General features: G+C 40.8%; 1 protein-coding gene across 4 annotated transcripts; it reads right to left on the bottom strand.

Moving 5' to 3' along the window:
• Positions 1–69: 69 nt before the first annotated feature.
• On the bottom strand, positions 70–27,477 carry LOC109753223 (uncharacterized). Of its 4 annotated transcripts, XM_020312142.4 has the most exons (48): positions 27,226–27,477; positions 26,712–26,789; positions 26,471–26,583; positions 26,284–26,377; positions 25,507–25,550; positions 25,357–25,425; positions 24,362–24,435; positions 23,574–23,781; positions 23,341–23,406; positions 23,174–23,253; positions 22,660–22,809; positions 21,926–21,989; positions 20,867–20,968; positions 20,270–20,449; positions 20,041–20,159; positions 19,486–19,636; positions 19,316–19,405; positions 19,115–19,216; positions 18,504–18,562; positions 18,319–18,418; positions 15,143–15,334; positions 14,944–15,060; positions 14,500–14,762; positions 12,917–14,421; positions 11,671–12,824; positions 9,696–9,824; positions 9,466–9,618; positions 8,562–9,158; positions 8,422–8,493; positions 7,430–7,894; positions 7,168–7,354; positions 6,847–7,087; positions 6,371–6,745; positions 5,854–5,970; positions 5,325–5,598; positions 5,139–5,252; positions 4,956–5,039; positions 4,506–4,556; positions 4,245–4,421; positions 3,853–4,166; positions 3,425–3,769; positions 3,260–3,341; positions 2,532–2,678; positions 1,965–2,069; positions 1,774–1,884; positions 1,582–1,686; positions 1,205–1,274; positions 70–1,128 (listed from the first exon to the last, which is right to left on the bottom strand). In XM_020312142.4, the coding sequence occupies exons 1-48, from the start codon at positions 27,320–27,322 to the stop codon at positions 467–469; spliced, it is 10,248 nt and encodes a 3,415-aa protein (XP_020167731.1). In that variant the 5' UTR covers positions 27,323–27,477; the 3' UTR covers positions 70–466. The 4 variants fall into 4 exon arrangements, with proteins under 4 accessions (XP_020167731.1, XP_020167728.1, XP_020167729.1 ...); XM_020312139.4 differs by having other exon boundaries at positions 1,582–1,884; XM_020312140.4 differs by having other exon boundaries at positions 1,582–1,884; positions 19,486–19,633.
• Positions 27,478–27,940: the final 463 nt, after the last annotated feature.

Below are 27,940 nucleotides of genomic sequence, written 5' to 3'. Positions count from 1 at the left end.
GAACAATTTTTGTTTGACTAAAAGTATGTTAACTTTCGTTTGTGATACACAAATGGGCACAGTGAAGAATGATAGTGGATAACAAAACTTTTGCGACTCAAATGCCATCATTTACAAAGCGGTGGACAAAATTCTGGAAAACCCTACATGTGTACATTTGGCCTACAAAAAGGCTGAAACCTTAATCCTACCTGTTCCGTGGTGGATCATCCAGGAAAAAGGCTACAAAATTATGCCAGCTACGCCAGCCCCTCGTATATCAGTATCTATCCTGATCTACTAATGGTATCAACAGATGCTTACGGATGACGGCACTTGCTTAACACGCCTCTTGTATAGCGCGGTTGTTCCGAAGGTCATCCACGTTCACTGGACGCTGCGCAGTGATCCTGGCTGGTGTCGTCTGAGGTGTATGCGGAGTACTCTCATTCACAAACACTGTAGTAAGGATCAAGACCCAGAAACCTCAGCAAATGTTGCTTCGGTGAAGGATGTTCTTGTCCCATCTCCTTGCCTTTCCCTTCTCAATAAGTGCCATTAAGAACTGCAACGTGCCCTCTGCATCTTCGATGCTTGGCAGCTCGACACTGAAATGAAATAGTGGGATGAAGGCTGAGCTCAGGGCAATGTCTCTTGATCTGCCTCTTTTGTCCCTTGGCGATGTTTCGCCGTTGCTCCCAACAATGTTCACTACCTCCTGAGCTCTGTCCAGATGAACAATAGATTTCAGGTTCATCTCAGTTTCAATCGCCCACTGTGGGTCAGGAGGAACACCAGCAAACTGGGGTGACCCCAAATCCACCAAATACCGGCTTGAGACTAGCAGCAGCAGTTTCTCACTAAGCACAAGGAACTTTGCGGGCTCCCGGAGTATCTTGCACACGACAAATGTTTCGTCCTTCAGCCTGCCACAATCAGCTTGGAGAAGCAAAGATACTCCAACTGCTTCTTCCCAGGAGTATGGGAACAAAGGGCGATCTCTGGCCACAGGCCTCGAGAAACGGACACGCAGGCGGTTGGATTCATGAGGATTGCTTCGGTTTCTTATGCTCTGTGCAGTTCTGCCTGTGGCTTCAAGAATACTGGCCATAGGCCTAGCCACAAGCCCAGCTGTTCCCATTGCTATACCTGTAAAATAGATACACAGTTGGTCAATGTCTGGAACAACAAAAATTGTCTGCAAGGGCCTATCGAGTGGCATTACCTGAGATAACCCCAGGAAGACCATGTTTCTCAGCACCTCTGATTGGTGATTGGAGGAGCCCAGTCAGACCCTACAGAACAAGATTGAAATGCACACAATGTATGCTGCTTTAGAGACAGGTCCGGCAATATTCTATTGAGCATACTGAAGAATGAATGTGTAAATAATAGCTGTGAGCTGTGACAGATTTTCTTTCCAATAGTATGGTACTGGAAGGACGCAGTTACTAAATTGTGTACAACTATCACAACTATGGAGCAAGAAAAGGTCATCAGGTTCCAATTCAAAGAGTCATCTAGGATTTGGGTGTTACACGAGAACAGACACCAGCTATAAAGGTAAATCAGTAATACTTGATCAAGAGAGATGGCTTTCACCTCTAGAAACCCATTCAGTACTCCTTCCCCATGCAAACCTAGCTGTCTGTCCCGTTCATCCAGTTTGGAAGCGGTTTGCTCATCATATGTAAACGCAACAAGGCCCTGCATAACAAATTTCCATGAGCTATGAGAGCCCATGACTTCTGGAGAGCGTAATTTCCAATGATCAAACTGGAGCTCAGATAATACCTTATAGGCAGTTTTACTAAAGTGAGAAGTGGCGCTACTGACTGCATAAACCGTACTGCCAATAAGATTTTTTGAACCTTGTGCGATACCGTTTAATAGCTCAACAGGACTCTGTCAAAGAGTAAATCAATAGAACTTTAAGAAAAGGATTAAAGAATTGCTAGTTCCTCAAGAAAACTGCATTTACAAACCTGCAATTTCCCTTTCCTTGAGGCAGACATAAAGTCTTTTAAGCCAAATCCAACATTCCTGGCAAAACCCATAGGATTCCCTATAACGCCAGCAGAGCCAAAAACCTGCACTTACAGTATATCACAACAAATTCTGCTCCCAAGACACATGTAGTAATTATGTAATACTGTTGGACATTGGAAATACAGATTATATAAACCAAGGTAGTCCTATAGAATACAATACGGCCCGCTTCTTAACAGGAAAAAGAAAAGAGATGGAGGTAAATGTTGGCACAAGCACATGGTTGCAGCCACTCACACTGCAGAAGATCTTAGGAGAGCAACAAATATCCATGTAGTTTTGGTTCCAGGATTGTTCAATAAGCTTATTAAGGTTATTTTGGACATTAAAGAAGATGCCCCCCCAAAAAAGATATACTCCCTCCGCCCCGAATTACTTGTCACATAAATGGATGTATCTAGAACTAAAAATACGTCTAGATACATCCATTTGGGCTACAAGTAATTTGGGATGGAGGGAGTACTTGACTAGAAAGAATACTAGCTTGAATGGTGCCAATTTACCTTATAGAGTTCATGAAGCAACTGCCTGCTATAGTGCCTCACAAGAATGTCCTGGATGGATTGCCAACTTGCCATAAGATTTTCTACCATTATTTCTCCTAGATGAACTGGTACTCCTTCAACGTCAATGAGAGCCATAAGGCCTCTCTGCAACCAAAATGCTTAATTAAGACGGCATACAAGGAAATACCCTAGTAAATAACTTCAGAGCCTACAAACAGATCAAGTGCTGAACAATCCATGTGCATATGTGCTACCAGGTCAACACTATCTACACTAGATAAGGATTCAGGACAAGCAAATATATTACTTTGCACTCGTATAGCATTGTCCAACTCAAGACAGAGCCACAGATAATATAGCATCTTTGTAAACTGTATCAGTCAGCAGCACACTGAGAAAAGAGAACTCAATAGATCCAGCTTTCATAGAAAGATCGCTGCTACTATCGCAGTATATATAAAATAAACACGTGTAGTTCCTCCAAAAAGAAAGGAAGAAAGAACTTATGTAGATAACAGAAGCACGCACAATGCTCTGATGTGAAATCCTCTTATAAAGAAATTTAGTTGTAGTACAGAATGAAGTAATTAACATTTGTAGGGCCTGTAGAAATGTATGAGTATATAACTATCCTTTAAGAAGCACGGCCAAGTAATACCATAGAAACAAAAAACATTTTGTTTTGCATAATATCTCCGGAAGTGGCATGGAGTATATTGTTCCACCTGAATTGCAGTACTGTTGTTGAAGCTTGTGCTGGGGTCTGAGACACCTTCATTCCTATTGAGCCATGGAGTGCTAGTAAAACTACAGCAAAAGACAGTCACTGGTAAATTGATAATGGTTTTTCACAGTGGTGTCCGGAAACATAAACACAGAGAAGAAATAACCTGAAAGTTAACTTGACAGGAGTCAACTCAAACAATTCAATATATACTTTTTTCTGTTTCCTGGCTAATAGGTGTATCTGTTGCCATGGTGCACCAATCGGGATAACAGACGGCAGCAGTCCATTGTCTTGATCAGTGTCCACTGTGTAGGAGCTTTGGGGCTTGTCTGACAGGTTTTTTGAAATTTTTGCATATTCACCAAAAATATCAGTAGCACCACATAAAATACTTGAGTCTACACTTTTCTCCAACAGACCAAAATGCACTCTAGAGGAAACGGATCTAAAAAAGTCAATCATGCTCAGGACAAGTCGTTCTTCAAGTTCAAGGCAGAAAGGTGCTACACTGTGAACCACCAAATGAAGAAAATTACCACAAGTTCAGATATAAACATCTGAAATAACTTAAACTGATAGCATAAATAATACCTGATGTTTATACGTTGATACGAAAGAAATGATGTATCTTTAGTTCTCCATTTTACTGCAGCGAACCGCAGCACAGGTTCTGGGGTATTAGAACTTCTACTCTCATTTAGAGATTTCAGCTTGGTATCTTTACTCTTCAAAAAATTAATCGATTTTCCCTTGTGACTTCCCTCAAATGACAGCATGACAGGGTATGGGCTGTCAGAGAATTGATTATCAATTTGCATACTTGGTATTTCAACCGTAATCCTCTGCTGATCTAAGCTCTGCATGGCAACAAACGTCATATCCTTGGCAGAAGCAAACAACAATTCCTGGCAAAAAAAAGGCGAAGTATATTAAAATATATGCAGTGCTGAAAATTTCTTGGTCAACCGTAGCACTCTGTTCACCTGAGGAGAAGAGCTTATCAAAGATATGCCCATGAATGGTAAGTGTATTTTGATAACTTCAGTGAAGTTCAACTCGATCTCCTGTTTGTGATCAGCATCCTTTGGTTCCCTTGATCCAAGGACACCTGCTTCTTTTGTGTCCATGTTGTGACAATTTGAATCAATAATACTGAGCACCTGCAGTTTATTATCACAATGAAAAACTAACAAGAGAAATATATTTGATCAAATCTTGATGGCTACTGGTCCTTGGAAAATAACCTTTATTGCTCCCTCCGCGTGCACCGAGATGCCAAATTTTCTTTCGGCTTTCTGGCAAAAACATATTAAACAGAACCAGGTCAGAAAGCAACTGAAAAATATCAACAATATTAATAAGCAGAACCGACTAAGATTGTCATAAATCAAACCAAGCATAAAACCAGCCTTTTCTCTTTCTTTCATGTGATTAAGTAGTAATTTTCCCTGGCCGTAATAAATAGAACCATGTGAAATCGGGGAACACAATTCCTATTGTTACAAAGCTTCTCCACACACAACATTCGCAGGCATAAACGGTGCTTAAGTAAAAGGACCTGTTATTAACTGATTATTATTTGATAAAGCCTCTTAAGTTTAGCAACTCCAGTCAATATTATCATGTTAATAACAAAAATGCCAAGTTAGCCCATGATCTATTCAGTTAGCAGCAGCTACAAGACATTGAACTACCTCAGGTGTGGAAGGTAGGGCCACATGAACATCATCACTGAGAACATCCAGACTGTATGTACCCAAACTCCGTTCCCCAGGAACCTGTAAGGGAGAGAAACCATGTTGTATACTTGCTTGGGAGATTAAACTGAAAGTATAAGTTGTTTAAAAATAACTGAAGAAAGAAGCTCAATAAAGTACCTCAACAATAAGACGGTGAGGATAGCAAGGTTCATCCCAGGCATATTGACATGATGTGTAAGGATATACAATTGTTTCAATAGATTCACATCTCTGCTGATATATCCGCAGTTTCTGAATTAAAAAAAACAATCGTAAACTTGAGAACCAGAGTTTCAAGAAAGCTACATAGCAAGAGCTATTTACCTCGAGCGAAAAGTTGTCAATCCTGTAAGGTACAAAACCAGTCTTATCATCAGACAGCAGAATCAGTATTGTACCGGTAGTACTATTGTTTCTTCCAGCAATTTTTTTGCTATGCATGTCTATATCAGCATTTTGTACTTCCACTCGAACCATATTTGATACACCTGAGGCACTATTCCTCATTTTCACTTGGGCATCTCCCAGGCGGTCAGGGAAAAAGCTACCAGACCATTGCCATCCTGGCCCATCAAATCGAATCGAGACAAGCAACTCTCTGCAAACAGAGTATCCTCAGAACAAACTGTAAATACTTGAAAAGGGTCTATGGAGAGCACATATAACCATACCATGCTGATAAAATTGAGAATTGAATTCAGTTTAATATTCTAAATCCAAATTTCTAAATTTACATGCATGAATTGTTGGCTCATACATATGAACTGATAATTTCTTAAAAATCAAACTAAGCAAGCTAGTTAAGAACAGAAATTGTATGGCTAAGCTCCAGATACAAAGGATAATAACTCACCTGGCTGTATCAGCCCAGTGAAGAAAAGAGTGTTGTCCCGAGCTCAAATGCTTAGAAAATCTTGTTCCCTTTTGTTTATAGAACATATCATTGCTGCATGCATTACAAATTACATATCTGGAAAAACAGGGGAAAAGAGGTAGAATAAAAAATTAGCCAGGCCACCAGAGAATGAAAAAGTTACATGTCAGAAAAAAAAGAAATAAACTGAAAATTAGTTTTGATGGCTGCTACAGCCTTAAGGCAGTGGAATCCTCAGGAAAATTATGTCTGAAATTTATAGCATTTCAGGACTACAGACAATGACAAAGTAAATCATGTAAAAGGAATGAACCAGCCAAGGCTACTGCAGAACTCCAGTGTGCTAAGTTTCATTTGTTATCAGTAAATGATCATGGTGTTTTTTTGTTTTGCTTTTCTTCTAGAGAGTGGAACCGACTCCAACACATTGTAAGTTGATAGATAACGATGAGCACTGAAACAATCTCGTTGCCATTACAAGCAGTTGATGAATTACCTCGGCTGGAAAGCAATAGCCTTTGTCCTCCCAAAAAGTTCTGTCGAAACAGGTACAGATGTTACGGCTATTAAGAAGGCACTAGAAGTAGATGATTGTGGAATAGTGAGACTCGTTGAACCACTGGAAGGGACAAGGAGAAATGGACTCGACCAATCTCGTCGAGTTGTTTCAGTTCCACTATTAGGTACAGATGCATTCAGCTTAACTGAAAGTTCAGTTGGAGGTGTATGTCCAGCAGGAGCAAACATATAAGCTTTAGCCTCTCCGTCACATTCTTTCTGCACATGCTCACTGTTATTTGCAACTCTTCTGTTTGAATGAGAGCTGCGTCCATCAATAAAATCCAACTGTGGCATTTTACTTGCAAAGTGCCTGGTAAAAGAAATGCACAAGTTATTCCAAACACAAAGCCGAAAAACAAAGTTAGTTTTTAACACACGCATATGAATGCTTTAAGGACCATAGTCACTGACTGTATGGATGGGTCTTCTGAAACAAGAGAAAGGCCATTTTTCCCAAGCACATGTCTTGTGTGCCCATCTAACTCAAAACTGCACGGGATCAAAAGGGTGGACCCGCTCCTCTCATAGCTGATTTCTGTGACTGTAAGCAAGAGATCTGTGCAATTGTACAAAAGAAATGGCACGGAAAGGCACAGCTCTCTTGCACCAGAATGAGCATCTGTTGCTTTCTCCAGCATAACATTGAAAGGACCTGCCAAAGAAACCGCCACCGAAATTTTAGCTATGCACTATCAACTTATTCAGAGTAAAGAGAAAGGCTGAACAACATACATTTCGACACATTTGAGTAGAACGCGATCGTCTCTATTAAGGAGAATTTCAAGCCATTTGATGTGGCTCCATTAGAGAAGGATTCCACACGGGGAAACTTTATGGTCACGGATCTGTAATCTTGAATATGAAATGTGATTCCAAGATCGTTGGAGGGGTCAACAAAATAAATAGAGGCGGTACCCACCTGTGAATATCATTCAGTAACGAATTAGCGAAATAATAGTCAAGGTAATATATATGTATGGCATCAGAAACTTACCTCCTTAAGTGAAACCTGATGTGCAACCCCACCATTATCTATTGTCAAAGATACACACACAGGGAGATTGTTCTTTATGAGAAGAGGTGTACTAAGTCGGACTTGCCGGATGAAATGTGTTCTTGTTAAAACCTGCTTAGAAGCCCTTGGAGCAGTATTTCCAAGAATTGGTTGTGCATTCAAATGGTCAGTGCAGTACTGACCTTTCTGGGCACTACTAGATGAAGGGACAGTGTACTCTTCAACAGATACACAGCAGCGAAATGGATCATTACTAGGGTGAGAAGGATAGCACACAGATGATTTCATAAAACCCACCCTGCTTTCACGTGAAAGCAAACTTGATAAGGAGTGGGTTTCACTCCACAAATAAGTTCTGCCAACAGGATGCCACCTAATCTGGCCAGCCTCAGACAAATGAACCGGCAGGGGAATCTCTTTGTTTGGAAGAATTGGCCCGATTACCTGCAGGATAAAGTTTCTTGAGAAATCTCATGTTTGCTCCTTGTGAATCATCAATTAACCAAGAGTGCTCTACAGTGAGTAGCTGAGAAGTTGATATTAGGTAGCAAATGAAGTATACAAGAAGATGTTTAGAAGAGTAAAATGCACAGATTTGAACAGGGCACAAACCGTGCAATTACTCTCTGCATTGTGCAAGAATAGAATTATGAGTTTAAAGCTACTGGTAGCAGGCAATCTATCAGAGTTCATGGTAGGATTGTCCTTTGGCATGGTCAACTTTTATTTCATATATAAATAAACATTTTGAATCCAAATGTGACTTCAAAGTTTGAAATTCAGCCACCAACCACCTGCTTTTCCCCAATTTCCAATAGTTATTTTTCGCATTTTCTTTAATCTAGAACATGAATGAACAATAAAGGCACAATGAGGCCAACATTAATCTATTCTCGTACTTTGATAGTACCTTTATCAACATTTTCTCTAAACAGTTGCAAGATAAAATTAGGAAGAATATATATATATACCTTTGAAGAAACACCAAATGGTATATCAAACCGCAACTCAAGGGGCATTGATGTTGCATTGAAGAGTATGACCTATAAAAAGAGATCATAAGCCCGTGTATGCGGATAATGATGCAACTGATCATTCAAAAGGTTATTACCGTTGAGTAAACTCGTACAAGTTTGCTATAATTCTGCAAGGAAACATCGAGTACAACAGGCACAATTAATCCATCATGATGGCTACCCTTTCTACCAGATCCAAATGCTTCCAAGCTTTCCTCACCAAGAATTGGCTTCTTACTTGAAGAGAAGTTGACTTCAAAGAAGTAAATGCCCACAAGGTCAATTGACATTGGCTTAGAGGACCCGGAAGTCCCATCAAATTCAATGGAAATCATATAGTGTGAGACTGCACTCATCCATTTCTCGATGAGGTGTTCAGATGATCGTGCTTCCCTGTGCTGGAAGAAGAATTCATCTAGAGTTTCTTCAACAAATATCGGGACAGAATATCCTGCCGGCACAGAATTCTCATCTACTATAGAGAAACTATCAATGTCATCTGAATTAACAGCACCACGATACACCTTGAAACTAAATGGCAGTGATGTGTCATTTGAGAGAATATATGGTGCGTATCTCCTGGTGTGCACATCATCACGGCTTAACCTCACGATCCCAGGATCTTCTCGAAGATCACCTCCACTACTTGGATTAAGAGAATCTGTGATCATCTCACTAAGTCTGAAGATAGCCTACATATGCAAATGATGAAATCAGAGCAACATACTTGAGAACTGGGACTCAAAAGCACATACAGATATCACACACTGCTGAGTTAATTTAAGAAAAAAGAACTACTAAGCTAAATAAGTGTCAATGCTCCTTGAGAACAGATATATAGCTACATTCTATCTGCAGACTCACTGCCCTGATTCCTGAATCAGGTTAATCAAGATGATAATGGCAGTAGAAAACTATAATGTTAATCACTTGAAGATAGGACAGAACAATATTTGCCTCTTGACAAGTTTGAAAATACAGTATGCCAAGATCATGTACCTCGATCAAGGGCTCTGATATATTAACATTAAGCTGCTTGCTTGAATTTAGCGACACCTCAGTAATGGGAGATACATCCAGTGCATGATCAGCACATTTTCGAAGTATGTTTAACTGAAAACTTGAGGGCTCTATAAAAGGTTCCCACATAACCTACACATATATAAATTGATATTCCTTTATACCATGAAAAACATGATACATCAGACAGCAAGGAAGCATAGCTTTACCTTGTCGATGTTGTTGTAGTTTATCAGAAAGTCAACAAAAGCAGAAACTTCAGTCTCAACACCCATTTGACTAAATTGCAGTGACAAGTTCTTCACCAACGTCTCTATAACAGGCCCATGACTGCTCCACTGTCAAGAAAGCATTACCGAAAACCAGAATGAGCTAAATGTTGAAGCTTACAAAGAGGATATGCCAATCAGCGTATTTGAGTACACAAAAAGACACATAGGCATAAAAAAAGTTGTCTGATCAATTAAAAAATAGACAATTTTTTTATTAGGGGCAAAGTAGACTTCAAAGTCATCTTACAGATTCAGTTGCAAGGTTGACCAAACAAAGCTAATGATCCATTACTGCTGAAGGTACGGAACTGTCTTTGGAAGGCACCAGCTAATGTTTCATTCTGTGACATTTTTTACATACATTATTCAGCTCGCTTCAATACTTCATAGTGCTCCCTTCTTAACAGCAATATATTCAAATTATTTTTTATGAGCCATACAATGAAGCTATGGGAGAGTCATTGAGCACCGCTTAAGAAGAACGACAAGCGTGACCAAAAATCAGTTTGGTTTCATGCCTGGGAGGTCAACCATGGAAGCCATTTTCTTGGTACGACAACTTATGGAGAGATACAGGGAGCAAAAGAAGGACTTGCATATGGTGTTCATCGATTTGGAGAAAGCCTATTATAAGATACCGCGGAATGTCATGTGGTGGGCCTTGGAGAAACACAAAGTCCCAGCAAAGTACATTACCCTCATCAAGGACATGTACGATAATGTTGTGACAAGTGTTCGAACAAGTGATGTCGACACTGATGACTTCCCGATTAAGATGGGACTGCATCAGGGTCAGCTTTGGGCCCTTATCTTTTTGCCTTGGTGATGGATGAGGTCAAAAGGGATATACAAGGAGATATCCCATGGTGTATGCTCTTTGCGGATGATGTGGTGCTAGTTCACGATAGTCGGATGGGGGTCAATAGGAAGTTAGAGTTATGGAGACAAACCTTGGAATCGAAAGGTTTTAGGCTTAGTAGAACTAAAACCGAGTACATGAGGTGCAGTTTCAGTACTACTAGGCGCGAGGAGGAGGAGGTTAGCCTTGATGGGCAGGTGGTGCCTCAGAAGGACACCTTTCGATATTTGGGGTCAATGTTGCAGAAGGATGGGGGTATTGATGAAGATGTGAACCATCGCATCAAAGCCGGATGGATGAAGTGGCGCCAAGCTTCTGGCATTCTCTATGACAAGAGAGTGCCACAAAAGCTAAAAGGCAAGTTCTGCAGGACGGCAGTTCGACCCGCAATGTTGTATGGCGCTGAGTGTTGGCCAACTAAAAGGCGACATGTTCAACAGTTAGGTGTGGCGGAGATGCGCATGTTGAGATGGATGTGTGGCCACACGAGGATCTAGTCCGGAATGATGATATACGAGAGAGTTGAGGTAGCACCAATTGAAGAGAAGCTTGTCCAACATCGTCTGAGATGGTTTGGGGTTTGGGCATATTCAGCGCAGGCCTCCAGAAGCTCCAGTGCATAGCGGACGGCTAAAGCATGCGGATAATGTCAAGAGAGGTCGGGGTAGACCGAATTTGACATGGGAGGAGTCCGTAAAGAGAGATCTGAAGGATTGGAGTATCACCAAAGAACTAGCTATGGGCAGGGGTGCATGGAAGCTTGCTATCCATGTGCCAGAACCATGAGTTGGTCGCGAGATCTTATGGGTTTCACCTCTAGCCTACCCCAACTTGTTTGGGACTAAAGGCTTTGTTGTTGTTGCTTTATCTACCAAATGGCCAAGAAAATGGCTAAGTCGCATGATACTGCGAGTATTTTCCAGTGATACTCCACCTCACAAACCCGAATAAAACATTCAACAAATAGCCGGTCTAAGGATATTTGTTACACATCTAAGCTTTTATGGCATTTCATTACAGCAAATTAACAACTAGCAATGTAGCATAACTTACCCTTCCATCATTTAGCAGGAGAGAACCTTTTCTTAATCCCGCCTTCAATGTCACAGAACAAAATGAGGAAGCTGATGACGACGATTTAGGAAATCTGAGTTCTATACTACGCCAGAAACTAAATATCTGGTGTGAAAAACTAATATCCATGTATTCTGCTTGTAGATCAACAGAAAGATGTAGCATGTCAGTTTCTGATTGATGAATATAGCCACCAGCTTTAATCTTAGATATATGCATGAACGGAACAGAGGCACCCTTGCTCACTTGGATCATCTCCAGTATTACTTTTACTCTATCTAAATCACATTTGAACTTCACCCAGCTTTCACCTAACATGACCACAAAATGTTTACTCTCAAAAGTTAAGGTGACAAATTTGCAACCTCTTCGTTCATTGGATTGAGTATCATCTGCATGGTGGATCAAATAAGAACCAGAATTCCCGTCAACCCTTGGATAATTGCTATTCTCATTTTGCTCTTTCTCCCAGATAGGTACATGAACAACAACAGCAATACTTTCACATGTTACCACCAAGTAAGAATTGTCTTGTGATTCTGATTCAAGAAATGATGACATTGCAGAGCTTGAAAAATGAGGTGAAGCTGCTGGATGCCCCGCATGCAAACTGTTGTCTTCCTTTCCTATGCAGGAATGAAAATGGTTGATAATGATATCCCAATCAACTAAATATAACCAGATCTCGAAAAAGGGTACAGTAATTAATATCTCATCTCGCCCAGCATGATGCTTTGTGAACTTGATTAGAATAGGAGATGATGGCCCATCAGAAACTATGGAGACAAGAGTGTGGCCACCAGATGAGTGTAGAGCTAAAGAGACAATATCCATGTCAACATGCTCAGGTTTTTCATTAACCATTACAGCAGAAACATCAAACTCAAGGTTTGCAGTGGCAACCTTCTCCAATGGCAATTCTTTATCTTTTGAGTGACCAAAGAGAACCACCAGATCCTTGATAGAAATAGTAATATTAATAGGCTCATTAGATTCAACACTCTCCTCATTGGATCTTCTACGTTCTAAAAACTGACGGGCATTGCCTTCGTACATTTTACTTTCTTTGACAATTGAAGTTAACTCGTCAGTAATACGAAAAACTGTCTCCATCCCGTCCATAAAATACAAATCTGTACAAGATAAGACAGAGTATGGTATTATTACATAACCAATACATATCAAGAAATGTTTAAAAGAAGATGGTATCAATCCAAATATATACCTTCAGAAATCAAATTGCATTTTGATATTTTGCTCATAATGAAAGTGGCCAACAAAGGCTGCTCGGAGCAGGATAGTGTTTTGCAAGGAACTTGAATCCATATGCCGGCATCAAGCTTCTCCACAAGAGGGTGTATTCTTGCAGGCATGTCCTCATCAAGCTTCGGGATAAATTTTGTTTTCTCATTCAGGAATACAAGTGATATGGATGCATCTCTTGAACATAGGCTGATGACATCAACTCTACTGGAAAGAGTACATTCTGAACTGAAGAATTCTTTGGGAATATGCTTGACAAATTCTGCTGAAATCCCAGTTGGAATGAACTCGCAGAAAAAATATGGAACACCAAGTTTTATACAAAAAAGTTCTTGATTTTCAATAGGAAAAAGTATAACACAATCACATATCTCAATTGTGTAGGTGATACTGTCATGCAATTCTCCGGAACACTCAAGATTGTTACTTGCCACAGAGTGATGCTCTTCCACCATAGGATCCCAATCATCCAATAAAAAATATCCAATAATCATTGCCAGCAGTTTTGTTGGTAATACACAACAAACATTTTGGGTTGCAATACATACTTCAGTTGAGAGGGCAGACAAGTCCTTTTTGACACGGACGTTGAGTACATTAGAATTACCATGTGAATAAGTTCCCCAGAGTACCTCACTGACACTTGGTGATGTCCACGGTGAAGCGAGCAATATATCTTTAGCAGACAACAATAGGTCCCATGAAGTTGCATCTACCAGTGAGAATGTTGCTATAGACTCGGGAACAGTGAGTGTTGCTAAAATACCACATGATTCATGGAAATGTGTTCTAACCGAAACAAGTGATAAATCCAGAACGGTTGTGCTGACATTATTTGTGTTATTCAGTGAGTTAGATGAACAGTTAGAATGCTCAGTTTTACATTGTACATTGCTTGAAAGCTCTGGTGCGGAGTAACCATTTGAAGGTGTAATATCTAAGGCTTGAACATCTCGAGTTTCTAAACATCCGAAATTAGATATGATATCAGCATGTAAAAAGGGAAAGTGATCAACAGAAACTCCTCCAAATGATGTGCTCCCTGCTCCACAGATATCTGCCAATGAAAGCTTAGGAAATTTGGCATTGGCTGCCTTAGGTTTCATGGAACTCTGGTCCATTGAGGACACAACAGCACTGCCACCTGGAGATACTGCATCAAGATTGCTCAAAAACTTCTTTATCTGACCAAATACAGACGGATGAACATGCAGATCAACATCATTTAAGTTCAACTGGTACACATGATGTATTTGATCATTATATTTATGAGTCCTGTAATGCAGCTTTAAGCAAGCCTCGGCAGCAAAACTTTCAGGAAAACCTGTCAAGTCTACACAAGTGCTAGTTTTGTAGTTTCCTGATGAACATAGCACATGTGAATTCGATTTGTTCTTCAGATCAGTGGAAGTAATTTCAACCATCTTGGTGATGATCCAAAGTTCTGACAATTCCCACACAGCATACCTACAAAATAACAACACCAATTCACACATTACAATCACAGGAGATAATCAAGATTGCCAGATTGTGAAAATTGATAACCTGATATCAATATCTCCAACACTAACAGTGATGAGTGAACATTCCTTGCCATTGTCTTCGAGGTCAACCCTTAAACTCAGTTTGTCCAGCTTGAGAGATGCAGACATATTTAAGGCTGGTTTATTGGGCCCATTAGTCTTGGTATCAACGGAAGTGTTGCTTCCAACTAGGTTACTTTCTTTCAGATAGGTAGACAAATTAACAACAGCACTGTACATTGTCCGAGAGAAGTAGATATTGGCAGATCGCACAATAGAAGCAACCTGCCAAAATGGTTCCAAAAATATTTTTACAGACACTTACATACAAAGAGGGAAAAGAAAGAAAATAGATCATATATAGCATAAACCAGCTAACCATCTTTTGTATGCATTTCTATAAATATACAAGAATCCAGAACATCAAAACCATACAAGAAGACACCTATCATTCAAAAACTATTACCTCCAATTGTTTCAGCATTGGTTCATCCAAGAATATGCACAATCCAAGGACAATAGAAGCGTCCAGTTTGACCAGTGTAGAGGTTATATCATGTCTACTAGCCATCAACACCTTCACCTGCAAACAGACATATATTTCTCACTGGTCCATGTGGATGTTGAATGAAAATTAACTGAAAAGCATGTACACAAGGCCTAACCTCGAATCCGGTGAGGCTAACCTCAAAATGATTATATAGGTCATCCAATTGCAACCCAGGTAGCAGGCTGTCAGAAAAACAAGTAGAAGTTTTCTTCGACATGTAATCAAGAAAATAATTGTTATCTTGTGTCTGAGAATCATCGTCAACTCTATCTTTGGATCGCATGGATATATCTTCAGCCTCAAAAACCTGCAACGACAAAGCTACCTACTATGAACCAAAAGTTTTAAAATAAAGAGGAACATCAAGAACTGTCTTTCTTCCAATTACATTGAGCTGGAAAGAATCCACCCTCCTCCTGCGAGCGCCCGGGAGGCTAACCCTCGCGCCGCCGCCTCCCCTCCCTCGCCGGCACCAGGGGGCGCGCGCGGGCAAAGCTCGTGCGTCGCCGGCGGGGCTCCTTTGTCTCCTCGCGCGGGGGGTGTGGCGTAGGCCGGGATGCGGCGCTAGATGCCGGGTGTGGCAGCACGCCGGCGCTTTGGAGCGGGCCAGCGATGGTGGCGTGGTGGCGGTGCGACGGGTGGCATGGTGGTGGTGCAGGCCAGCAGGTGGTGACGGCGGCGGCGGCTGCCCGTCCAGATCCGCCTCTGATGCTGCGGGTCACGGGCGGCCTCTCTTGTCATGGCGCGATGGTGAGGGGGCGGCGCGGCAGCGGTCGAGGTGGGCGGCCCCCGTCCAGTCGGGCCCTTGAGGCTGCACGGCGGCGCTCGGCGCGGGAGGGCCTCGCTGGTGGGCAACCTTGGCTGCGGCTGCGGGTCAATTTGGTATCCCTCGTCAATGGGCGCGCGATTGCTGGTGGCCTCGCGGGGTTGTGTGCCGGCTGCCATGGTGGGGCGACACGGGGGTGTGTTCGATGGGGAGCTCGGAAGGAGGGATGGGTGGCCTTGATGCAGTCGCGTCACTTGTCGCTGGCATAGGGGTGTGCCGGTCTGAATGCGCTCGGAAGGAGGGATGGGTGGCCTTGATGCAGTCGCGTCACTTGTCGCTGGCATAGGGGTGTGCCGGTCTGAATGCGCCCGCTCCTCCTTCTCCCTTTCCTCGTGTTCGGCAGGGAGCTTGGTAGGAGGGATGGGTGGCCTCGATGCGGTCGCGTCACCTGTCGCCGGCACAGGGGTGTGCCAGTCCGGATGCGTCCGCTCCTCCTCCCCCTTTCCTCGGCCGCGGGCGGGTTGGTGCAGGTCTGTCAATGTCCGGGGCGGAGCGTCTGCTGGTGGCTCAGTCGGTCGGGGGCTGCCGGTTGGGCCAAAGCCGGGGCCTTTGTGTGGTCTAGGGGTTGTCTGGTTGCAGGGCGGCGGCTCTGGCGACGGGAGGTGCGGCATTTGGGGGCGAAGTGTGCGTCTCAGGTGCGGACGGGCAACCATGGCCACGCGGGTGGCATGGTTGCAGGTGGTTGACGGAGCTAGGGTGCGACGGAGGGGGTGAGCGTCGGGGTACACCACTTGCCCGGTCCTTTGACTGGCCAATGGTCGTGGCGGCCGTTGACGCTGTATCCTTCCTGAAGGCTCCGTCGCAGCATTCCCTCTCCTGTCATCTTGCTCCGGGTGAAAACCTGATCTTCGGGATCGGGCGGTGGCGGCTATCCATGGTCGTACCCTTCTGGGAGGCACCGCTTTGGAGTCCTGGCTTCGTTGTTGTTCGACTCACCTCTCTATTGTGGATGCTCATGGTGGAGGTCTCCGTCGGCTCCAAGCGGTCTTCCTCGTTTGCTTGGTTGTCGATGGGGTGGTGTGTCGGTGCCTGGCACCTTTGTATCTTGCCTTGGGTGTGTGTGTTGGGTGCAATGGTGGTGTGTGTTTGTATCGGTCTCTCGGTTGTAGTCGATGATGGTTGCTTTAGAATATAAAGCGGGGGGAAAACCTTTTTCGGTTGTTGCATGACATAGCTGTTTCTGTTGCCTAATTCAGTGGCGTGGACAAAAGGAAAAGTAATCTATGGCTATGCTATGCACAATATTACATGCTTAGATACTAAAATTCACTTCTTGTTATAAACACAGTTGAGCAGTTTCTTTAGCCTGTCAATATATTTTGCCAGCATGCATTCACCATGACCAAGTGCTACACCCCTATGTACTGGCATCTCACCGACCTGGCTGGATATCTCCTCCTGCCACTTCCATTCTTTACCATTAACTAGGTAATTATCTTTCGTTTAAACAATTATGTCCTCTGTTTCAAAATGCAAGTACTAGAGCGCTTCACCTAAAGGTTAAGAAATTTTCAAACTAAGGTGAGTGGAAAAAAGGTCAACTTTTCCACCCTTTTCAAAATGTACAGTTCGACCCAATTCTACCATACAGGGGAAATACATCCTACAACCAGGTGTAGTTACACCCACGTCTCATACTACCATCGGGTAGTGTATATACTACTTTATCATTTTGAGTATGTTCGTATACTATTACTAAGATGCTCCAAATCGAACTACATGGAAAAATTGCAACTAAGCCCATCGATTTTAGTATATTTTTAAAATACATTCATATTTGTACATAAAAAAGGGAATGGTAAAAATATGGTACATATTACTTAAGTATTATACTCCCTCCGTCCCAAAATTCTTGTCTTAGATTTGTCTAGATACGGATGTATCTAATACTAGAACGTGACTTGATACATCCGTATTTAGACAAATCTAAGACAAGAATTTTTGGACGGAGGGAGTATATACTATGTGAATATTCCTATATACTACTCCCTCCAATCCATATTACCTGTCGCTCAAACGGATGTATCTAGCACTGAAATACGTCTAGATACACCCATTTGAGCGATAAGTAATATACATACTACACGTACATACCCTCTGGTAGGTATGATAGATACTACCTATAATGCATGAAACACACATGTGTGTAACTTCAACATTTATTTCCATAGGGGCACTCTATATTAAAAAAAATCAGGGGAAAATGATACCTTATATTATGCAACACTAGGAGGCTTACGATCATGATTATATGTTATAGCCATCCAAGTTTGCCTAGTTCCATAATTTATTTTCTAAAATGTCAAATTTATATTTCCAACTTGAAATAAACAGAACTCATCCGGTTTATCAGAACCTCGGTTGGGTCCAAAAATCCCATAAACACATTGATCATAGTAAAACCGTGGAACTAACATGCTCCATTGTCAAAATGTAAAACACTGTTGTTTATAACTGGCACATACCATAGTAAGTTCTCTTCCACAATCATATGATGGTAGCTTTATGACGAAATGGTGAATCCTTAAATCCCAGAGAAGTTTCTTTTGGTTCACAGACATGTACCTAGAATCACGTTTAAACAATGAACCAAGTTCTACTGGCAATACCACAGTACGGAAAATATAGAAGTAAATGGGGGAGAACTTACTCCAGTTTGGAAAGAAGTCTTGTTCCAAAATTATCAAAACGGTTTAGCGAGGAAAGCACCTGGGTGAATGCAGAATGGCTAGAATATTATTTGGCATTTAAACTTGCATAACTTCCTCCAGGTGATAAAAATCTCGAACCAAGTGAGAGTTAACAGTATATTTAAGTATTCGAAAGGCACAACAAGTAACAACAAAGTGAGCTGATGCCAAGTCCAGGATAAAAAGTGTATGCCTAAAAATCAAGCTGATCTAGGAACAACAATTGTGAGAGAATATCATATTCAAGATTAGAGGATTTGAGTCAGGGCCTCCACTACAGTTTTCATTCAAAAAGGATAGGAGAATTCAACTCTGCACTTCTAGGAATGGAGGGAAAACAGAATTTTACAGAGTGGGGACTATTGTTGCAGTAGAATTACTTATACAACACATATGGTCACAAATTAGTTTCAATTGATAATCCAACTACATTATTGGCTATTGCATCTATCTCTTGCTTCGTTAACAATGGTTAGCTATATTGAGCAAACTCATATAACAAAGCAAGACACAAGAAAATACTACATCTCTTCCGAACAGTGGAGCATAGATGTACAGCATGAATGCTTACCCTATCATGCTGGAATTGGAAAGAGGAAAACAAATCATAGATGTGCAGGAGATTAAAGAAGAGTTCTGGTTCGTATATGACATTGAATTCCTGGACAACAACCTAACAAATAACAGGCAAAATAACTAGAATCAGCAATTAAGGACACCGCAAAGGTACTATGTAATGAATTCAGCTCTCTTCTGGAAAGAATACAGTTACCCGTGTTGAAGCTTCTGAGTTTTCGTTTGACTTCAGAAAGTCTACTTGAATACTGATAACAGGTGCACCTAGACCATCACCAGTGCTACACTAAAATATGTTACGGATTAAGGACATACAGTTCAGAGAAGGGTCCAAAAAGATCTTCAGGGTCAAACTGTAATGTGTACCTTTTCAGCCAGCAAGACTTTATTTTTATTCAACGGGTTAGTTATCTCAAGTGAATCAAGCCAAGCAAGGATAGTTGCTGAATCATCCCATATTTTATATTCAGTACCAAGACCAGTAAACATCCCATCGATAAGCTTCATGCCAAATCTTCTAACCAATCAATATAGCAAAGTTAGACGATGAAAAAGGGGCTCTCATATAAGCTAAACCATATAAACAGGAAATGGAAAATCAGGCAGCAGATAACAGCATAGTAAGGAGCAATAAATTATTGCTTAAAACAGAATGAATCAATGGAGTGTTTGCCATTAGAGTGATCTTTTGGAGTACTTATGCCTTACTATCCTGGGTAATAATAACTAATAGGCACAGACTGTTTGGAGCCATCACGGAAATATTAACCAAAAATGGCAAAGATTATCACTCACTAAATTATTTCTATGGCGCGTCATAGCAACACCCCACTGGCTGTAAAGCTATTATGACAAATAACAAATTTTTGCAACATAAACTATGAAATAATCAGAGAGATGAAGCAGGGAAGAGACACTTGCCTGGAGGTGACAGTTGTGAGTATTTGAGGAATAGATAGTCTCAAAGAGTAGTAGTTTTCCTTTGTCAGATGATTTTCAGCAGAAGAAACAGGATGAAATTCTGTTCCCTCGTATATATCCTGAATGAAAAACTAAGATGTTAGAACTGCCTGTTCCTAAATATCAATTGCATTAAAATTGACTGCCTTGTACAGAATAAGTGAAGAGCTGTATACTTCCAGAGTATAACCTTAATAATGTCTTCTGAAACAACACCAGCAAATGAACTAGTGTCAGCTGTTCCACCAGCACCAAGCATTCCAAGAGAAAGCCAGTTTAACCATCCTCGGCCTGCCCCTGCTGACGGCTCATCAGTTCGAGGACTTCCTGGACTAGAAAAGTTGTCTTTTGTAGATTTCACAGACAAATCCTGTCAATATCCAGCGAGATTTTAGCACAGGTGCCCATTTCCAGCCCATCGCCTCCCCCCTGCCCGCGGAAAGAGGCAGAAATGTGTTCTAACCTCGAAAACATAAATACATGCGCTCTATGGAAGAACCTAAACAACTGCAGATTTCATTCTTGTGTTGAAAAATGAGAAGAAAGAAACCAATATAAACCCTTGAAGTACCATTATCCAAGATTAAGAACATATGGCAAATGGCTAGGCAAGTGGTATAGTGATAATGCACATGGATGTTAGATGTAAAATGTTTAGGTAAGAGTACAGTTTTTAGTGGCTCAAATGCCTATAGGTGGGCAGTTTCAACTTTAGCGGTTAAATTGATAATTGATGAAAATAATTCACAGTATCACTGTATTATTCTTCACATGAAGTATCAAGTACCTGTAGTCGTTGCTCTGCAATTGTTCTGTAGCTAACTATATCATCTATATCACATTCTTTGTCCAGAGTTTCCAGCTTTTGTAGAATGTCTTTACTTACAAGCTGAAAATAGCAAAACTTCAACAAAGTAAGCTAGGGGAAAGCATGGTATGAACAAACAATAACATAATGTACATCCTGTGCTATTATATTATCTAAAATCGAATACGAAATTAGTCTATACAAAGAAATATTGTTTACTGGCAAGAGGGAATAAAAAATGTGCAGTATGATGTATATACACAAGCTAGACTGGTTGCAGAATCAGAATCACCAACCTAAGTCGAGGCTATGTAGCCTGTGTGACCACCAATAAACTAAATTAACATATTTAACAGGATCTAGACAAACAAATATGACCGAAACAAAATTTTGGTCAGACCCTATCTACATTAGAAAATGACGAGGAACAGTTAGTACACCATCATACAATACAAGGTGTATGTGACATCTCACATTTTCATCCCTTAGCCGATTTCGTTACACACAAATGATACAGAATGTCAGTCCAACATGCACATGATTTACATGTCCAGCTAAAACTAACAAAAGCTGTCCGTTTAGGATAACAGAGTTCTTTATTTCCAAAACAGTATTTCACAAAAGTTGTAACATATAATCCTTAAGGAAACGGGTATTAATGTTGGAATGCATTATATGAACTTGGCATATCAGAAACAATACAAAACACAGCATGTTATCAACAATTTCGTCTGACACAATACTCGTGTTGGTGCCTGTGTTATATGCATTTGGTCTATCACAGATAATACAAAGGAGCAGCAGATACATCTTATCACAAATTTCGTCTGACATAATTTAAAATTGACAATGTGTACTATAGACCTCCCTCCTGTTCTATCGGCTTTCCTTTTACTTTATGTAACATACAAGTAAGAGAGATTATAAACCTCTCAGTCTTGAGCTACATTACAGGTAAGAACTCTCTGTTCATGTGTGCGTCAGAACCATTTACAAAATTATGAGAAAATGCATGCTATACTGAGAAAATCGCACAACCTGTCCTTTCTGCAAGAGCTCCAATTTCGTTCGGTACAAATTGACATATTTCCGACGGTACTCCCTGTTAACATACAAACAAGCACACACATTAATCTAGAAAACAATAGAAGAGAACAAGTGTGGATGAAAGATATTTTTGTTTTTGTTAATATCACTTAAAACAAGATCATCAAGCAGCACCACATCAGTGCAACAGGTTTCAAGTAAACACAAAGTCATAAATCATTAAATTGGAATTGTTTAAACAACAAAGCCTTATCTTCTGCTTATCAAATTTTTTTTTAAAAACAAGATCAATGGTTGTTAGGTCAGAACAATAAACCAAGTCAGCGATAGCTAGTATCATCTATAGCAAAGAAAATGCCAATCTTCTATTCTTATCTGTCAGCACATAGGCTACATGTGCTGTTCAGGTGCGAAGCTCTGAGCTCCCTGAAGCTTTTTAAAAATATCAAGAAAGTAGAAGATATATTTACGAAATAATTTAATGAATTTGCTATCATTGACAATCTATACTTGACACAGAAAAAGAAAGCATCCAATCATCAGGCTCCCTAATTGCCCTCAGAAACAAAATTCAAGCAACCTTCAAACCCATATTTACACTTGTTTTCAGTATTTTTATATTATCCTGTCTAGCAATAGTTGCTGCCCATTCAACTATAGATTTTCTGCTCATTTCACACCTTGCCGATCAAGTTGAACAAGGGAAGAGCTAATACAAAACTCACAGTCGCTTCCCCAAGAACCTCCAAGAGGTTTTCTTCAGTCTTCTTTTAACGTCTGCCATGATAGAATCCTTGGCATACTGCCACCACATTATCTGCCAACCTTTATGTCTCTTAGATAAAAAGCTCTCAGGCGGGCGGTAACGACCATATCTGTGAAATAGCAGCAACAAACATTAGAGGTGGTTCTAATTTGGTGTTAGATTTCATTTACCATCAGCAAATCCTCAAGCCATTTACTGTCTGTATTCAGCAAATCAGTGAAACCAAGGAGTTCATTATTTCGAGCACAGGTTTAAAAGCTAGGAAATTTTACAGTGTCCAGCATTATTCCATCAAAGGCAGAAGATGAAGGGGAGTATTGTGCATTAAGGCTTACATTTAGGCTGGAACAAGATTTCATGATGAAAAAAAATAACAATAAAGCCTATGCTTGTCTATGAACAAATACATGGAACCTATGATAGATGTCGGTAACCAGATAATAGTTTTTGGTCGTGTAAATAGACCAGCGTACTTTGTTCGCAGAGCACAGATGGTGAAGTGATCACAGAGATTCAAAATTTGCTGAAGCTGGATTTCATCTATTGATAGAACCTACAAAGAAGATGAAACATGCAAGGATAAATCAACCCCGAAGTGATTAACACATCAACACTGCTAAAAACAGAAGAAATAACGAACCAATGCAGTTAGTTCTGCAGTCATGTCATACTGAGGCACACCATCACGCTTTCCGGAGTTGTTGGCCTGTATACAGATGAAATTTCATTAGAACAAGCTGCTCAGCATTCAGCAAAAAATAAGAAGGGCTTATCTGAAAGTAACCAGAAAGCTTCTGAAACCCTGTTGCCAAACAAGACTACCTGATAATACCATAATTGATGAGAATATGTAGAGAGAAGAGATGCACTTACAAGCACAGACACAGTCACACAAAATGGATTTATAAGATAATCATCTCTTGGGTGGGCCAACCCGAGACTGAAATTAGACTGAGCATCAGTAAGAGCACCAACATCATTTAGATTCTGCTGTTCTTCTAACTGTTGACAGTAAATTCCAACATTCGATATATTTATCTTCTTGTTCACTTCATCTTGTCTGGACCTAGCCATCAATGACCTAAAGTGCCCCAAAAATACACATTTACAATCAATGAATCAAATGTTTGAAATACCAAAAGTTTTTCCAAAAAAAAAAATGCAAGGAGCATATATTTTACAATGCAATGACAAACAGTCCTGATGGTTTCATGATATATCGCGCAGCAGCTATACCCACACATAAAACCAAGTCAGTAAAGCAAGTTACTATACAATTTTAGGCCACCACAGTTAACTGTCAAGACATTTACAAAGTTAAATTTCTAGTGGCATTTTGGATTCCTTCAGGACTCATAAGTCAAATCAGCTATGCAGAAACACTGTGTAGAGTTGTGCTCCAGTGTTAAGTTGATTACTTAAAAAATCCCAATGATTTTTAACACTTAAAGAAACTTCACTGGCTTCCAAGCATTTTCATTACTTTTAATCAAGCATCTCAGTTTTATATGTCTCTAAATAATTTTAATTCCTAATTAAAATTTAGTGATCTTCAGTACTACAACCGTCAGGTTGTATACAAAGAATATTAGACTTAACTAGCAGGTTGAAGCTTTGTTATCGGTTTAAATAAAAAGGATAAGATGGCTTCGGTAACTCACATGGCAAAACTTTGCTTCTGTGTATCTGTTTGCATCGAGAGACTGTTGAATACCAAACCAAATATGAAGCTCCCCTGTATATTACCAAGAAAAACAGGTATATCTGAGAATCAGCAGGAAAAATAAATAACACTGAAAATAAGAATTGAATATATGGGGATACACGCGTGAAATGCACTTGAAAAGCAATGAGTTTTCTGCTAGGTTTATCTGTAGCGCAACCATTGATGTTATCGGATTGCAAAGAGTATCGAGGAAGTTTCTATGAAATATAGACCTGTGGAAATTCTGAGACAGTTTTATTAACAATATGCAAAATTGGTATGTATGCAGATATCAAACTAATTCCTTCTGAGTTCAAAATAAGGTGCAAAATGTGGCAACACATAAAGTACTGCTTAACCTTTATGCTTTAGAAATAGCAGGTATGCCTCTGCAAACCTACCACTGGGTTATACTGTCCAAACTCCAAAAGTAGACCATTACATGATATTTAGAATAAGAAAATCGAGCAGTGTAATTCCAAACACTAGGTAAAAATAAAGAAAAATGATGAGAATTTGATGGACAAGAACTATGGAGACATAGAGGGGACATGGATGAGTTTTAGAGATGGTCTCTTCATGGATTTATAAATAATAATACAAGAAATAGTCCACCACCATAAGTGCCTCAAAATCTGATCGATACAAATTAAAACCAACTGTCCACATGATAGCATAGCACGCCCAAAGATGGGTAATTATTAGTGTGGAATACTTTCTACTCCCTCCGTCCGAAAATACTTGTCATCAAAATTGATAAAAGGAGATGTATCTAGAACTAAAATACATCTAGATACATCCCATTTATCCATTTTGATGACAAGTATTTCCGGACGGAGGGAGTAACTTTTTTCATCTGGCAACAAAAGCATACTTGAATGTTGACTAAAATAGATATTGCATGTAACACTCAGTGCACAGAAAAATAAAATATGATATAAACTTGCGTACCTGATCGTTGTGGGATTCAACATATATGATGTGAACATTTTGTATGGAAACTTGGATATTGTCCAGTATCTGCCAAATGGAGCAAAATTATCAGTGCTTTGGCATATCAATGTTACTATTGTTCAAAGAATAAAATTGTAAGCTTGTTACCTTTGCTGACATGTAGGATAGAAGTGATTGCCCCGTTTGGTTATCTAGAAGTCAAAAGAATTAAGGTTTTCAGGAAACCTTTCAGTGTGTTAACTCGGTAAATAAACATGCAATTTGCAAATGTTATATTAACAGTATGATAAATATAAGCAAGTAAGTGTTATGAATCGGTAACAGCTAGTTCATCACTGGCAGCCTTCAGATACTTGCATACAATTTGATAGATAAAAATGTCTCCGGAATGTGTGTTTGTATCTTGGTGACACTGATCTACACATTTAGTAGTTAGCATATGTACCTATAGATCGCGGATTTTTATACTCCCTCCGTTCCTAAATATAAGTCTTTTTAGAGATTTCAATATGGACTACATACGGATGTATATAGACGTAGTTAGCATATGTACCTATAGATCACGGATTTTTATACTCCCTCCGTTCCTAAATATAAGTCTTTTTAGAGATTTCAATATGGACTACATACGGATGTATATAGACGTAGTTTAGAGTGTAGATTCACTCATTTTGCTCCATATGTAGTCCATATTGGAATCTCTAAAAAGACTTATATTTAGGAACGGAGGGAGTATAATGCATGCTAATGCACATGCAAGAAGATAAAGAAAAACAGCAAGGACACGAAACCTGAAGTTACCACTAGCAGTTTAGCACAAACAGCTGAAGTTAGCGTGTTTATATTGAAGTGAATTGCAGTGACAAACTGATATCTGAAATTTGCAAAAAAAAAATGATGAAGAGCACAGGAATAGAGACTGACCTGTCACTCTTCTGGAAAATTTAGCAAGCTCTATAGCATTAAGTTTAGCCAATTTTCCAGCTAGTTCTCTCTTACCAAGTGACTCGGATCCCCACTGATAAAGAAACAGCATTTTTATTGGGTCAACACAGTGGAAACACCATTGGCAAGCTAATTGAACAATGTAAAACCAGATTCAGTGACGTGCCTCAGAATCCTCCCGCGGATATGCACATACAAACACATCTTCTATAACAATAATTATAGGGTCCCATCCAAGTTTTTTCCATGGAATCTTTATGCTTAACTTCCCAATTCGTCCTGTGGGAACAACAGAATGGAAACTTACGACTTACCATAACACATAGTTTTACCTATACGTGACAAAATAGCAAAAATAGTGTTGATAGCATCCAGTCAAACAGTCTCAATGGGATCATAGATCATACCAGTCTTGAGTGCGAAAGGCAACTGCAGGTAGTCGAAGGCTTCCAGAATGAGCTCTACATTTTCCAAATTTATTTCCTCTGCACAAAATGAAGTCATCAAACGCTTAGCCACCATCAGGATCAGAGGGACAGCACAATCCAGAGCTAAGGCGCAAAATGTTAACAATTCTAAGAAGAATTACTTGGCAATATGTATATCAGTATCCATCACCGATGCAAAGCATAAACAGGCGTAACAACGGAATCAATACAACCCGTGCACATAAAAATCCCACTACGATCAAACCCAATGCCAGTCACGCCTTAATCGAAACTCAAACATCTGCAGCACTAAACGCAGCCATGGAATTAACCAGCGAATTTACTGCTGCGGCAGCCGAGGGGTGACGAATTGGAGAACACTGGGGACCAGGACAGCCGCTGGCTCGCGGGTGATTGGGCCAGCCCAAGTAGCGGAACGCGGGGGGTGTGGTCTCTACTCACAAGTGCTCTTGGGAGGGGATCGAGTACGAACCGTTCCAGATGCCGATCTTAAGCTGCTCCTTCTGGATGCCCTTGACGTAGCGGCCGAGCAGGCCGGCGAGCACCTGGCTCACCACCCCCTCGAACATGGCGGCGGCGGCGGCGGAGGAGGAGTCTCCCTAGCGAGCCCGCGAGCCCATGGGGCGGGGGAGGAAAGGGCAAGGAGGCGAGGGGTGGAGGGGGCGAGGCCGTGGAGGGAAGGGAGTGTGGTGAGAGGAGAGGCGAGTTGGGTTTGGGACTTCCGTTTGCTTTTTTTTCTTTTTTTTTTTTTGAGGGGGACTTCCGTTTGCTTGGAGGAGGAGGCGGAGGAGGACGACGGCGATTCGTGTCGTTGATGCTCGGGCATTCGGGCTCGGTGCGTGCGACCGTGCGATGTACGCGTGTACGGTGCTCGACCTGTATTGTCCGTCTATTTGGCAAACCTATTTTCTTGGACCCCAATCCTGGCGCCCGTTCGCCATGGAGCATCGGAAACTTTTTTAAACAGGACAGGCGTGGTTTTGACACCTTGGTCGTCAGGACCGCGTGGGCGCTATTGGAACAGGGAAATGTCGAGAGATCCTAATTAACGAGCTCTCTTCGAAAGCCTCACAACGATCATCACTTAGCGCGCTCTCAGTCATTCGCCACGTGTCGCGCTCTGGACGCTTCCTTCAGATTTTTATTTTATTTTTTCGCACGCGTTTTCGGCTTTTTTAACAGTTTTT

Source organism: Aegilops tauschii, chromosome 7, assembly GCF_002575655.3.
Source record: "Aegilops tauschii subsp. strangulata cultivar AL8/78 chromosome 7, Aet v6.0, whole genome shotgun sequence".
In the NCBI taxonomy this organism is placed as follows: domain Eukaryota; kingdom Viridiplantae; phylum Streptophyta; class Magnoliopsida; order Poales; family Poaceae; genus Aegilops; species Aegilops tauschii.
Note: the sequence above shows the minus strand (reverse complement) of the source record. Positions and strands in the feature narration are given on the sequence as shown.

What these genes read in the sequence shown, in the direction of transcription:
- LOC109753223 (XM_020312139.4), bottom strand. Translation starts at nt 27,322, where the DNA reads ATGTTCGAGGGGGTGGTGAGCCAGGTGCTCGCCGGCCTGCTCGGCCGC. An exon ending in ACTCAGAAGCTTCAACACGG is followed by an intron (nt 19,217 to 19,315) that starts GTAACTGTATTC and finishes GTTATTTGTTAG; the next exon opens with GTTGTTGTCCAGGAATTCAA. An exon ending in TCCTGCTAAATGATGGAAGG is followed by an intron (nt 9,825 to 11,670) that starts GTAAGTTATGCT and finishes CTTTCTTGACAG; the next exon opens with TGGAGCAGTCATGGGCCTGT.